General features: G+C 37.0%; 1 protein-coding gene across 1 annotated transcript in view; it reads left to right on the top strand.

Moving 5' to 3' along the window:
• The window catches only part of TM9SF2 (transmembrane 9 superfamily member 2), a 63,453-nt gene that overhangs the window by 34,386 nt on the left and 13,284 nt on the right, over nt 1-15,783 (top strand). Inside the window, exons 10-13 of the mRNA XM_072782510.1 lie at nt 4,310-4,442; nt 7,332-7,451; nt 10,683-10,740; nt 13,979-14,138. Coding sequence (XP_072638611.1) covers nt 4,310-4,442; nt 7,332-7,451; nt 10,683-10,740; nt 13,979-14,138 — 471 coding nt within the window. The remainder of the gene's footprint in view (nt 1-4,309; nt 4,443-7,331; nt 7,452-10,682; nt 10,741-13,978; nt 14,139-15,783) is intronic.

Below are 15,783 nucleotides of genomic sequence, written 5' to 3'. Positions count from 1 at the left end.
AAAAGATCTTAGAATCAGCCAGAGAGGGGGAAAAAACTTGAACATCTGCAAAAGAAAAACAACTAAATTGGAAATGGAAGCTCAGAGACAAAACGTCTTATATCAGTGAGAGAAATTAACTGTTTACATGGAATCATGTACCCAGAGAAGGTATCTTTCCTTTTTTTAAAAAAAAAAGATTTTATTTATTTATTCATGAGAGACACAGAGAGTGAGTCAGAGACATAGGCAGAGGGAGAAGCAGGGTCCCCACAGGGAGCCTGATGTGGGACTCATTCCCAGGACTCCAGGATCACGACCTGAGCCAAAGGCAGAAGCTCAACCACGGAGCCACCCAGGTGTCCCAAGAAGGTATCTTTCAAGAATACCTTTTTCAGATAAACTGAAATAGTGGACCACAGACCATTATCGAAGGAATGTCTATAGAAGTAAACTTTAGCAGTTAGCAGTGAATCAGTCAGTCCATTAATCAATCAGACCTGAAGAAATTTCTATAGAAGTACTTTAGCAGAAAATAAATAAATAAAAACCAATACTAACGAGATATTTAAAAAGATGGGTGAACAAAAAGATACCAAATAAATATTTTCTGTTTTTAATAATAGTCTAAATTTGGAGATTAACAAAAGTATATCAGCAAAGAAAAAACAAATTTGATATATAGTATTGGATAAAGTGAGTGGCCAACTGCTTAAAAAATAAGGTAGATGCCACCTTTATTCTTTATGTTAAATGAAAATATGAAACTATAAAATACTAGAACACATGAGAAGTTATTTTTAAACTTTGGAGAAGGGTAGAATTTAAGTATCACAGAGAGCCAGAAGTTATTAAAAAAAAAATGATTGCTCTATGATTACTGTGTTAAAAAATTTTTTTGAGTAGTAAGAAATACCATTAAGTAAAAAGATAAAAGTCAAATGGGAAAATATTTAGCACATGTCACAAACAAAAAGTTAATGCCTTATAAATCCTAAAATCATTACGAAAACAGTCAGCAGCCCAGTAAGAAACCAGGCAAGGTACATGAAAAGAGAGTCCATTTAAAAGAAACAAATGGTCCTTACACATAAAAAGATGCAACATCATTCATAATAAGAGAAATGTAAAATAAAACTGCAGTGCAAGATTCTTTGCTCCTCTGGCACACTAGCAGATATTAAAATGTTTGATAATAATAATGTGTTGGGGGATTGAGGACACGAGCACTTTGATACATAGCTTATGAGAATGTAAATGGTATAACTTATGAAAAGCACTTCAGCAATATTAGTTCATTTTTTTTTATTTTAATTTTTATTTATTTATGATAGTCACACAGAGAGAGAGAGAGAGAGAGAGAGAGAGGCAGAGATACAGGCAGAGGGAGAAGCAGGCTCCATGCACCGGGAGCCTGACGGTGGGTTTCGATCCCGGGTCTCCAGGATTGCGCCCTGGGCCAAAGGCAGGCGCCAAACCGCTGCGCCACCCAGGGATCCCGCAATATTAGTTTATAATGTAAATAATGCGATCCAACAATTCAGTTCTTAGAAACTAACTTGGATGGAAAGGTTTTATTATTACTGCTATTTTTAATTTTAAGACAGTGTATTGCTTATTATAAAAAATTTCAAGAAACCCAAATACTCATGAATAGGGACTGATTTTATAAGTTATGGAATATCCATGTAGTAGAATACTGTGTATTCATTAAAAAGAATGAGGCAGGGGTGCCTGAATGGCTGTCAGTTAAGTGTCTGCCTTTGGCTCAGGTCATGATCTCAGGGTCCCTGAATTGAGCCCCACATTGGGCTCTCTACTCAGTAAGGAGTCTGCTTCTCCCTCTCCTCCCTGCTGGTGTTCTCTCTTGCTATCTCTTCTCTCTCTCTCTCAAATAAATAAATAAAGTATTTTTTTAAAAAACCAGAATGAAGCAATTCTGTATACACAAATGTGGAAGCATTTCCATGATATTGGACTAAAACAGCAAGGTGTGAAATAATGTGTATAATATGCTACCATTTATGCAAAATGAAAAAAAAAGTATCTGTGCATTTCTTTATGTATAGGTAGAGTATCTCTGCAAAGATAATAAGAAACTAGTCACATTTGTTTTCTCCAAAGAAAGGGGACCTGGCCCTTTATGGGAAACTTCATTTTCATTTAACTCTGGGTTTTTTAGTGCTTATTCAGTAAAAAAGTAATGAGAAATCTCTCATCTGTAACACTACTGCGCCTAAACAAAAAAAGGTGAATGTACTTTTTTTCCCCTCATGCTTTTAATGTAGACCTTCAGAGAAGCACAGAGATTTAGTATACCCATCACTCTGGTCCAGCAGTTCTCAGCTCATTCAGTCTTGTTTTAGAATCCCACGAGTTCCTCCCTTTCAGTTATTTTGAAGCCAATCCAAATATAATTTCATTTAAACCATTTAGAGCCCATATACTTTTAACAAAACTTCAATTTGTACATTCCTTATAAATGACTGACTATAATTACCTGGTGTACATGGAAGTATTTTTATTTTTACTATTGTCTTTTATTAGCCATTGTAAGAGCAGGATTAGTACCGACATAAAATCCATGTTTCAAATTTTAGTTTATATTTACTAAAAAATATGTATAAATGTAACATACTATCAATAGTATTGTCTACTGCTCACAAAGATAGAAGTTTGGGAATTTGGGGTGGAGATCAGCTGCATCCTGAAGGAAATGTCAAGAAATGAGCCTGAAAAAGTTACGGGGGCCAGAGTAACCTGTAAGCAATACAGTTTGAAGGTCACGGGGAAGCTCTTGAAGAATTTTAAACAGCACTGACATAGCCAGGTTTGTGTTATAGGAAAATCACTTTGTTTTTTAAGATTTTATTTATTTATTCATGAGAGACACAGAGAGAGAGAGGCAGAGGCAGAGACACAGGCAGAGGGAGAAGCAGGCTTCATGTAGGGAGCCCGACATGGGACTCGATCCTGGGTCTCCAGGATCAGTCCCTGGGCTGAAGGCGGCACTAAACCGCTGAGCCACCCGGGCTGCCCAGGAAAATCACTTTGAATATGTGGAGAATCGGGGCAAGATTGGAGGTATAGAAACCATCCAAAGGTAGTTATGGAACTCCTGGGGATAGAATGATGGTAGGGAAGAAAAAAGGAGGTAGACACAGATAAACACAGGGGGTGTTTAGGAGGTGGGACAGATTATTGGTTGACTGGTCTATGGAGAAGGTAGAAGAGGGAGAAAAAATAAAGGACCCTCCTGGTTGTCATATTGAGAAGTAACTGAATAGAAGCAAGGGCAGGAACACAGAGGTCAATGTAGTATATGTTGGAATAGCCAGTTGAGAGGTAATGACTTGAACCTGGAACGAGTATTAGATTCTACTGAAATATTTTGGAGGTATTGCTGAAGATTTGTTAAAGGACTATGGTCAAGATACGAAAAAAGGGAAGGAATCAAGGAGGATTCCAAGGTTTTGGGAACTGAACAGCTGGCAAGATGGAGCTTTTACTACTGGGTGACCAGGGATGGGGCTAGGGGCGGGGATGGTTCCTGCAGAAAGAGTAAGTTGAGGAGAGAGAATCCATTCAGGTGTGGATAATTCTCTTCAGGATGCCTATTAAACAACCAGGTGGAGCTGCTTGTGTATTTGTGTCAGGGGAACAGTTAGGCCTGGTGGCAATCTTATTCATATGCTCGTAGCTAACTCTACCATACCCAGCAGAGTGGCTGTGAAACCTAATACCATTCACTCATTTTGGAGATTAGTAAATGTAGATTGAAAAGGATAGAGTGTGGGCAGCCTGGGTGGCTCAGCGGTTTAGCGCTGCCTTCAGTCCAGGACGTGATCCTGGAGACCTGGGATCGAGTCCCACATCAGGCTCCTTGCATGGAGCCTGCCCCTCCCCCTGCCTGTGTCTCTGCCTCTGTGTGTGTGTGTGTGTGTGTGTGTGTGTGTGTGTCTCTCATGAGTAAATAAATTTTTAAAAAATCTTAAAAAAAAAGAAAAAGAAAAGGTTAGAGTGTGAGTAAAAATTAAATCATTAATTTGGATCATAAAACTTGACTAGAACTAGGTAAGTATCATATGGTAGTTGTCTATGTTTTTAAAATTTCTTAGTAACTTTTAAATTAGTTTAAATTATTAACTTTATTTAAAAATCAATTCAAGAAAACTATGTAAAACCAAAACTTCATAAAACTTCAGAATTGAAATAAATACTAACATTTGTAAGTTTAAAAAAAAATTCTGTATCAACATATTCACCAGTGAACAAACTGTCTAGCTGTCCTGTGATACATGTCAGTTAAGCAACTTAATTCCCATTTTAGGAGGATGCCCAGGAAGAATTTGGCTGGAAGCTGGTTCATGGTGATATATTCCGTCCTCCAAGAAAAGGGATGCTGCTGTCAGTCTTTCTAGGATCGGGGACACAGATCTTGATTATGACTTTTGTGACTCTGTGTAAGTATTAAGTGAAAATTAAAAAGTAAATACTTTTTCTAAGTGATTATTTGAAAACCAGTCTTCCAGGGCACCTGGGCAACTCAGTCGGTTAAGCATCCAACTCTTGATTTCAGCTCACAATCTTGATTTCAGCTCATGATCTTCAGATCATGGGATCCTGCTCCAGGCTCAGCATGAAGTCTGCTTGAGATTTTCTCTCTCCCTCTGTCTCTGCTCGCATGCTCATGTGTTCTCTCTCTAACATAAAGAGATAAAGTCTTTAAAAACAAAACAAAACAAAACAAAACAATGAACCAATGTTCCTAAGTGAAGTAGGTAGGCTACTTGATGAATATGTGTGCTTTGGCTATACATCACTTGGGGGCAAGGTTAGCTGTGCCAGAAAACTGACTTCATATCTCCCTTAAAACTGCATAGAGACCAAGCCTTTGTCATGGGCTGGGACTGGAGGTGATTAGATAACCTGAAGACCATCTGGGTCTGAGTCTGGGTGATGTGGAACCAGGGTCATAAGGGTTGACGGTGCCACCCTACCAGGAGCAGTATGATTAGGATTCTAAGATGTTTTTGGCTTCCACTGAGAAAAACAAAAAGGAAAAGAGGAAATAGGGTAGGAAGCTTTTTGTAGACCTTCCTCATCTTGGAAGGATATAGGAAGCAAGACTTTTTTTTCTCTAGCAGTGTTCAGGAGAGACCTTCCTACACAACAAATACCTCTCCTTTGTGCCACCTGAAAATCTTCAGAAATGTTATTACTTAAAATTTTTTTGTCAACTAGGACAACCTTTTTTTTTCCCCCAGATAGCTCCTTCTCCCCCCTTAGAGTTATTGATCAGCCACAGGGATGGTTCTAAGGCCACTCTATGGGAATACAGTATTTCTGCAATTTTCCTAATTGTAAGAAAAAGGTTTATGAATAGAGTTCTCTAAATTTTGCTATTACTTTCCTTATGTTTCCTTTATTGGTGCCTTCTGATGAATAATAACAAATGAATTATTACTGGAAGAATTCAGAAACCACTGACCTTTTAATAATTTTAATGAACGTTTGTTCTTATATTTGATTACATATTAAATATATAATACCAAAGTCATTTTATGTTAGTAAAATTACTCCAGATTTTTATGATGGAACTATATAAAATGCTTTACAAAGAAGATTCTCACTTCTAGGTGTCTGGCACCTGAATAAGGTTGAGAACCACTGATTTGCACCTTTAGGCTTACTTTGAAGACTAACTTGAAGATTAATTAGAACATGTATCTTTATCTACTTAGGTAAGGAGATGCAGCTGTGATGGGTAGACCTAGAATTCTTGAATATATTATACTGAAGAGGGTAGATTGGGAGAAGTCATCATGGCAGAGATTTAGACACAGTCAGAGGATAGCATGAAGGCATTAGATCCCCCAGAGAGCCAGGAGCTGGAGCAGAATGGATGCTTTAGGATAAAATTCTGCCTAAAAATTGTATTGGGAGTTGTCTTCTGTCATCATCTGGTTCTTGTTGGGGTCTGCTAGAAAGTGAACTCATGAGGAAGGAAAGATTCAGAGAACCTAGGGATTATTTTCCTTAAATGCTCAAATATGAACTTTCTCCTTCAGAACAGTCCATTTCTCTGTTCTGGGGAGAATGAGGGTGTGCATTTTGGTTGAAATTTGAATAGGTCTTCTAAAGTTCCCCTGGTTGGTTTCCTGCTCATGAGTTTCTCCTTTTGCCCCTCAGTTGGTGCTGAACAGAAGGTGTGGGTGGACATGTGCTTGATGTACACCTCAGGGAAACACTGGGAACTTTCTTGCTACTGGAATTAGAAAGTCACTTGGATTTCTTTCTGAGCAAAGTCATAACTTCCAAATCCCAGCTTAAATCCAGGAATCTCTATAAATATAAGATAGCATGTTTATTCTTATTAGTCAGGTGCATTATTATAAGGAAGAACAAATAAAACCAACCAACTAAATAAAAGTAGAAGCCAGAATTTCTCTGAGTCAGTGACCAAGTCCTTCAGTAATTTGTGTTCCGAAAGCCAATGTGTACTATGAAATCTTTTTTCTCTTATTTTACTCATTGATTAGATTTTGTCTTGTCTTTGAATGTTATAAGGTAATTTTCACCCAGAGGACCCGGTATTATTTTTTTAAAGGAACAAAAGTGGGACTATTTCATGGTGAGAATATCTTTATTCATATTAATTTTTAAAAAGCTGTACTTGATGGGGGCACCTGGGTGGCTCAGTCAATTAAGTGTCCAACTCCTGCTTTTGAAGCAGGTCATGATCTCAGGGTTATGGAATTGAGCCCCGCATCGACTCTGAGCTCAACATTGAGTCTGCTTGAGATTTTCTCTCTCTTTCCCTTTGCCCCTCCCCCAACTCATGCTCACACTCGCTCTCTCTAAAAAAAATAAATGTTAAAAAAAAGGGGGGGGGGGATCCCTGGGTGGCGCAGCGGTTTGGCGCCTGCCTTTGGCCTAGGGCGCGATCCTGGAGACCCGGGATCAAATCCCACGTCGGGCTCCCGGTGCATGGAGCCTGCTTCTCCCTCTGCCTATGTCTCTGCCTCTCTCTCTCTCTCTCTCTCTCTCTGTGACTATCATAAAAGAAAAATAAAAAATTAAAAAAAAAAGAACTCTGCTTGAATCTCAGAAGAGCTGAAAGTCCTTGTGAATACCTAGTCAGCCTTCCCTGATGATAGGAAAGGTGGAGCCTGTTGACATAGTACCTTACAATATTGCTAAGATTTAGTGTGGACCCTATGGTAAGACCGTGTATTCATGAATTTATTTAATTGTATTTAGTTTCTTGTTTAAAAAATGAGGTCGTCTTCTATCATTTCACAAAGGAAATAGTAACCAAATTTATAACTTAAAATTACTTATTTTTTTAGTTTTTGCTTGCCTGGGATTTTTGTCACCTGCCAACAGAGGAGCATTGATGACTTGTGCTGTGGTCCTATGGGTGCTGCTGGGCACTCCTGCAGGCTATGTTGCTGCCAGATTTTATAAGTGTAAGTAAAAGCCACCCTGAATGAGTGTCAGATCAGAAATCTAATCACTGCATATGAGCCTTTGTGGCCAGCAGGTGATTTTCTTGAAACAGTATGTATTATAGGTATATATCTTTATTTAAAAGAAGCTTGTGATGTGGATGACCATCCCTATATTTATTTATTAATAAGTGTTTATACAGTGAGGTAAGCAAATTTAGATGCTGCTTATCCACCATCCCTCTGTTCTTTTACTTTTAAGTTTTGGCATAAGAGGTTTGGCTGAACAACTTAGATTTGCTACATTCATAGAAACATATATAGACTAATAAAGGAAGTAAGCATATTTATATCACTGATTTATTAACTAAAATAAATTATATATATAGTCATACCTTCTCTTGAATAAGAGGTCATGCATGCTAAAGAGCCCTGAAGTAATTTAATTTGCTTTTATAATATAATGAGCTGTAATCTTGTATTCTTGCTATTCTTGAACTTTATTTTAGTTCAGTGAAAAAGTTCAGTGAAAAAAAAAACATCAAGTCCACAGGGTAAGGATGGGATGTGACTAGATGACTTAGCACATTTGCCAGGGGCAGTGAATGCCAGTGTTTGCCAGGGAATCCTGAAGTCTTCTTGAGATGATCTCATAGGTAACCTCAATTTAAATTGACAGGGAGGAGGTTAAAAAAAAAACCTATGCTCTGAAAACTATAAGATATTAATGAAAGGAATTGAAGGCACAAATGGGAAGATATACCTTGCTCGTGGATTAGAAGAATTAATATCATTGAAATGTCCATACTCCTCAAAGCAGTCTACTTACTGATTCAGTGTGATCTTTACCAAAATACTATAGTATTTTTCACAGAACTAGAACAAATAAACCCAAAGTTTGTATGGAATCCCAAAAGACCCCGAATAGCCAAAGCGGTCTGAAGAAAAAACAAAACTGGAGGTATCACAATCCAAGTTTTCAAGATCCACTGCAAAACTGTAGTAATTAAAACAGTGTGGTACTGGCACAAAAACAGACACCTATCAATGGAACAGCATAGAAAGCCTAGAAATAAACTCATATGGTCAATTAACCCACGACAAAGAAGGCAAGAGTATACAATGGGGAAAAGAGAGTGTCTTTAAAAAATTGTGCTGGGAAAATGAGACCACTTTCTTAAACCATATACAAATATAAATTCAAAATGGATTAAAGACCTAAATGTGAGACCTGAAACCATTAGACCCCTAGAAGAGAGAAAACGGCAAGTAACCTTTTACATCAGCCTTAGTGGCATATTTATGGACATGTTTCCTCAGGCATGGGAAACAAAAGCAAAAATAAACTTGGAATTACATCAAAATAAATATCATTGTCCTTTTGCACAGTAAAAGACATATTTTATGTGATTTCATTTCTATGTGGAATCTACAAAACAAAAAATACGGAGAACAAATGTGATTTGCTAGAGAGGAGGTGGATGAAAGATGGGCGAAACAGATGAAGGGGATTAAAATGTACAGATTTTCAGTTATAAAATAAGTCATGGAGGTGAAAATTACAGCATAGGAAATGTAGCGTGTTGTATGGTAACAGATGGTGATTATATAATGGTAAACAATGAGAAATGTATAGAATTATGGAATCAATATGTACACCTGAAACTAATACAACACTGTGTTAGTTACACTACAGTAATAAATTCAGGGGGGGAAAGTGCCCACCAAAAAAAAAAAAAAGAAGATGAGACAGAGCTAAGGAGCTAAGGTTGATGTGAATAAGGTTTGAAGTCAGACATGGTGGTTGGGTTATGTATGCATCCTTAAAGTTAGGTTGGCTAGACTCAACCCCAAGTAGAAGTAGAAGTTAGACTTTGCCAGATACAGTGCTCTTCTGAAAAGGTGAAGTCCTATATGTATGTGTGTCTGTGTTTTACTCTTTGTGGATTTTGTCAGTTTTTTTTTTTTTCCTTTCTTTTCATCCTTTAGTAAAGGACAGGGAATTGAGGGTGTCATGTGTGTTTTAATGATATGATCAGACCCCTGCCTCCCATGCAGCACATTCCCTTTCTCAACTATGCTGGCTTTCTTTCAGTTCCTCTGTCAGGCTGTGTACCTTCACACCTGCCTGAGGACCTTACCCCATGCTGTTCACTGTGCTGGAAGTACCAGCGCATTCTCCCTCCCATCCCAGGCAGAGCCTTCTTTATTTCCTCTCCATCCTCAGTTCTCCCAGCTGCACATTAATCAGGTGGAACATTCAGAGACATGCTGTCGTGTGGCCCCAGTCACAAAATACTTCATTTTACAGAATATTTCTAACGTTTCAATAAGTATATTTGAATTTTGTTTGGAATTGCATTAAACCCAGAATTAACCATTTCACAATAGTCTATCAATAATGCTGTGAATTCAAATCATATACATATCATTTGTCATTTCGTTGTAGGACAAATGGTACTTAAACTTGCTTATAAACTATTACAACTTTTTTTTTTTTTTTTAAATCAAAGATGTTCTCACATCTCTGCCAGTTTCATCTCCAACTTTTAAACCGGAATAGGAGGAGTGCTTTCATTTTTTACTCTATATACTTAAAAAAATGTTTTTAAGTGGGGAAAAGAAATTAGAGAGGAGCAAAGGAGTTTGAAAAGTTGATAAGCAAATTTATTCTGTGAAGTGGCCGAAACCCTTCCACTCTTCTTTGTCACCTGATCTGACACACTGATCTCCCCACCCCCACCCATATCTCGGACCAGAAACTGTGATGCCAGGGGAATCCTAAAGATTTAGGCCTACTGTGGAAATTTAAATGTGTTGTACTTTAGGTTTGAGGGTTCCTAGTTTTATAACCAATTCTGAAACTGGCTGCAAGATAAAGGAGAATCCCCCCCTTATGCCCTTCCTCTCCCCAGTCCCATGGATTGAAACTGGCCCAGAACTTAAGGGTTTGTTTTATTTTGAAGTAAAAAAAGATTAGAAAAGCAGTGGTTTTGATGACCTTCCTTTGATGGTAGATTTATTATGCTGAAGCAAACATCTTGAGAGCCGGGCTTATTCAGGGAAGTCCTATGATGTGCATCTCTGATCTGGACCACTTGTGTAGGGACTGTCATATCATTTACTGGTGTGATTTTCTAGGAATGGGCCTCTAGTGCTGTCTGAAAATTTGTTTAATGTAGACATATATGGTCATTTGGTTTGCTTTGAAGAAAAGTCTGTGTGTTATCCCACTTTTGTTTTCTTCTACAGCCTTTGGAGGTGAGAAGTGGAAAACAAATGTTTTATTGACATCATTTCTTTGTCCTGGGTAAGTGAACATTTCAATAGTAACTTTCTTACATTATCATATTTTAGCTCCCAAATTTTCAGTCTCTTAAGTCTTGAATCTTCTCTGTCTCTAAACCATGTACCATAGAAAATTAATTTAATTTTTTAAAAAGAGATAAAAATTGAATATTTAATAAACATTTGTGCAGTGATTACCACATGCCATACCTGGAAAAAGTATCTTTGGACATGAGAAATTGTTACATTCCGTTTCTTAAAAGTTTGTTTCTTAGACTTTGTAAGTTGGTCTGGCATGTTGTTGTGTAAGGCTGCATTGAAAGCTTTTGAAGCAATTTTCACCTGAACATGGTTCAGGCAAGCAAATATTTTCAGATAGAAAAATGTTTGATAGAGGGCAGCCCCGGTGGCGCAGCAGTTTAGCGCCTCCTGCAGCCTAGGGTGTGATCCTGGAGACCTGGGATCAAGTCCCACATCAGGCTTCCTGCATGGAGCCTGCTTCTTCCTCTGCCTGTGTCTGCCTCTCTCTCTCTCTGAGTAAATAAATAAATAAATCTTAAAAAAAAAAAAAAAAAGTTTGATAGAAAATTTTGACAGAAATCAAAAGTATTGCAGCTTTTAAGCCACCTAAGTGTCCATTGATAGATAAGTGGGGTAAAGAAGATGTGTGTGTATGAATATATATATATATACACACACATAAATACACAATGGACTATTACTCAGCTATAAAAAAAAAATGAATGAGCTCTTGCCATTTGTGCCAACATGCATGGACCTAGAGAATATTTTGTAAAGTGGTATAAGTTAGTCAGAGAAAGACAAATACCATATGATTTCACTTATATATGAAATCTAAAAGCAAATGAACAAAACAGAAATAGACTCATAAATAACAGAACAAATTGGTGGTTGCCAGAGGGGAGGGGTGGGGAAGCGGATGGGCAAAAAGTCAAGAGAATTAAGAGGTATAAACTTCCAGTTGTAAAATAAATAAGTGACAGAGGTGAAAAGTACAGCATGAGGAACATCCTAAGCTAGTTCTTTTATATCTGTATCAACCCTTTGATTTATCTTCTTCATTCCACCCTTAAAAGTAGGTGTTCACCAGAAGGATAGTGAAGTAATGAGAGAAGGAGAAGGAGGGAAGGAGGGAGAGGAAAAGCACACAAGAATGCACCGAGAACCCAAGGGCGCAGAGAGAATTGGTATTCATCTAGGAAAAGAAGTACCATTTAATGACATGAAATTCATGTAATTTTATGGAAATAAACACCTACATATAGTTATTGCAGTAGACACAACCAAATGGCATTTGATAATACTAAACATTGTTTCCACATTTTAAAAGAATTTAATGGAGAGAGATGCTTCCTTATATTAATAAAAATCTCAATTTAGTTGTGATATAATTTGTATACAGAGAATATCAATAAATTTCAACTATAAAACATGGAGAATTAATACAAGTTTGGCAGTATGTCTAGGAATCAGCTAATATTCCAAGATTATGAATACTACCAATAGCAAATTCCATGTTTTCGTGGTAGTTGTATTTGTTTGGGAAGAGGACTCTATTCACCAGGAGTATTAGCCACAGGAAACCTTCACCATACCTGAAATAACTTGTCAAAACATGCGCCATTCATGTGACAAGTTTACAAAGCTAATTAACTAGTATGAGTTACAAATTCACCATGTTACTTGATGAGAGCACCAAATGTATGAGGGGTTTGGCAGTGTACTGTGGCTCCTAGCACAGAAAACATAGAAATAGACCAGATATTCATAGAAGCATGCTAGGTGTGACATCACAAACCAGAGGAAGTGTTAGAGGATGCTGGTAAATTGTCTATATGAAAGGAGAAACTCTCTTCTTACCAGTCACACACAAATCAGTTCCAGGTGCAATCTAAATATAATGGGCATAACAATTGGAAGAAAATATAGAAGAGTATCATCATGATCCCAGGTTAGGAAAGACTTTTTTTTTTCTTTTTTTTAGATTTTATTTACTTATTCGTGAGAGAGACAGAGGAGGGGCAGAGACCTAGGCAGAGAGAAAAGCAGACTGTATTGCAGGGAGCACGATGCGGGACTCAATCACCAGACTGGAATCACGCCCTGAGCCAAAGGCAGATGCTCAACCACTGAGCCACCCAGGCGTCCCTAGGAAAGACTTTGTCTTAAATTACACAAAGAGTAAAGGGAAAAATTGATGACTGATCACATTAAAAACTGTGTGTGAGGAATGTAGAAACAATTATAGTATGATTACAGCCATATTTTTAAAAAGGTACTCATAGGGCAGCCCCAGTGGCGCAGCGGTTTAGTGCCACCTTCAGCCCAGCGTGTGATCCTGGAGACCCAGGATCGAGTCCCACATGGGGCTCCCTGCATGGAGCCTGCTTCTCCCTCTGCCTGTGTCTGTTCCTCTCTCTCTCTCTCTCTCTCTCTCTCTCTCTCTCTGTGTGTGTGTCTCATGAAAAATAAATAAAGTCATTAAAAAAATATATATATATAAAATTAAAAAGTACTCCTAGAAGAAAGACTAAAGAGAAATTTAGTACACACATTCACTTGTTTGGGTTCGTAAATAGCCATAAACTGGGAGAACAAGATATTTAACAAGGAATTATTAAATAACTAGAATATATAAATAACTCACATCTATAACTTTGGGAAAGTTGTACAACCCAAATGAAAAATGAGCAATAGATGTAACCAGCAAGTCACAGAAATAATACCTATAAAGCTAACAAGCACAAGATGTTCAGCAGTAGTCATCAACAGGAAATGCAAATTAAAACAACAGACTTGACAATCCAACGCATGAAGAAATTTGTAAAGAGGGAACTTTCAGGGACTCCTGGGTGGTTCAGTGGTTGAGCGGCTGCCTTCGGCTCAAGGCATGATCCTCGGGTCCAGGATCAGGTCCCATATCAGGCTCCCTGCATGGAGCCTATTTCTCTCTCTGCCTTGTCTCTGCCTCTCTGTCTCTCTCATGAATAAATAAATAATTTTTTTTTTTAAAGTTAAAAGGAAAAGGGGTAATTTTCATAAATTGCTGGTGGGAGTTTAAGTCAGGCAGAACCAATCTGAAAAGTAATTTGGCAGTTTTAAATTCATACACCCCATAACTCAGCAGTTTTGTTTTCTTTGTATATAACACAGAAATTATGGTATTAATTACATATGATTGATACTATATCATTTGCTTCTGACTCAAGTTTTACCCAAAAGCCTATTGTATTTTTCAGGATTGTGTTTGCTGACTTCTTTATAATGAATCTGATTCTCTGGGGAGAAGGATCTTCAGCAGCGATTCCTTTTGGAACACTGGTTGCCATATTGGCTCTTTGGTTCTGCATATCTGTGCCTTTAACATTTATTGGCGCATACTTCGGTTTTAAGAAGAATGTAAGTCTATAGGTGTAAATTTCAAATAAATTCCAGCTATGGAAGTTAGCATATGCCACCTTAAAAGAGAAAAGTATCTTTTAAAAATAGATGTCTAAAAGATATATGCTTACCTGTGTGGTCTGGATTTCACAGAAAATGGATGACCTCTTAGTTTGACTGGAGTCATTCTTAAAATAGCATTTTTGGGGTATGGTAGAAAAAAAGTCACAGATGTAAATTTAGATTTTAAAGTTTTGTAAGTAAAATAGGAAATGAAATGCTAATTCAAACTAATGAAAACTTTGACTTTTTAACATTAAAAATAATTGTGTAACTTTTTTTCTAACCTAAAAAGTATGGCATTTTTTCCTTAGCATTAAGTATTTGGTTTGAGAGGGTTTTTTTAGGTTTTAAAAAAATTTTATTTAAATTTAGTTTGCCAACATATAGTATAACACCCATCATCTCATCATGTACCCTTCTTAATGCCTGTCACCCAATTACCCTATGCCCCCCTCCCAAATTAAGTATTTCTCCATTACTTAACAAAGTAAACTAAGAGTATGGGTTAAGAAGAAAGCTGTAGGAAAAGGGACTATAAAGTGACAGCCATTTTTTTTAACGTGTAGCTTTGTAATAAATTTTATATGGTTTTCCTGCTAATACTTAATTTTAAGGAAGATTCTCAGCAAAGCTCAGTCCTTCCCTCCCCCAAGTCTTTCTCCACCTCTGCTGCCCTTTTCTGCCCTCAGGATAAGAGGAAAATGAGAATTTATTCTTCACTGTCCTTCCCACTTCACTATCCTTGCTCTTCCTGAAAACATCCGGTCCACAAGGTTAAAAAATATATATAATATATATTATATATAATATATAATGTATTACTGTCATACACTTTGGAAAGGGGACCTAGAATGTCCTGGCAGAGACTGTCAGTGCTTCGCTGTCTCCACTACACCTACCATGCCAGCCTATTCCTAAGATTTTTCAGTTCTTTGGCATTTTGTTTAATTTATTATTTTAAGTGTATGTACTATAAATAGTGACCTGACAAGATTTAAAACTTTTTGAATACATAGATAAATAGGTTTTTGAAACTCTAAAAATATGCCTGTTAAAAATATAAACACTGAAGAACAACATGACAATTCTCTACCTTTACGCATGCATATCTACATGTAAAGTAATTAGTCCATGGAAATAAAATCTCAATGAGAATACCAAGTTTTAAGTTTTTGACGTATCATCACAAAAACTATGGAAGTATGCTTTTGAAAGAAAGTGAATTTCTACATATGTACCTGTTTTACCCCTCAGCTATGTTTTAAGTACTTTAAGTTTCACTGATTTTTATTCTACCAGATCATGTATTGTGAAAGGGAGAATGTTATCAATACCTTATGGTCATAAAACTTCAGATAGCCATTCATTGTTGCCTTTGTGTTCTTAAGTCTTAGTAGAATTGAGATTTTTTTAATAAAGATGGCATTGCCCATCTCCAAATAAAAACCTATTACAATTTCAGAACCAGCTGATTTCTTACAAGTATATAATTAAAAGGGAAAACCTAACTCTACTTTTGTCTTAACTAGTATTTTTAAGTATTGTATTATCTCCTGTGTATTTCTTACTTTATCTAAAGCCATTAGTGGATAACTGCTGG

Source organism: Canis lupus, chromosome 17 (assembly GCF_048164855.1).
Source record: "Canis lupus baileyi chromosome 17, mCanLup2.hap1, whole genome shotgun sequence".
In the NCBI taxonomy this organism is placed as follows: Eukaryota; Metazoa; Chordata; class Mammalia; order Carnivora; family Canidae; genus Canis; species Canis lupus.
The sequence above is the reverse complement of the archived record's forward strand: the minus strand, read 5'-3'. Positions and strand labels throughout refer to the sequence as shown.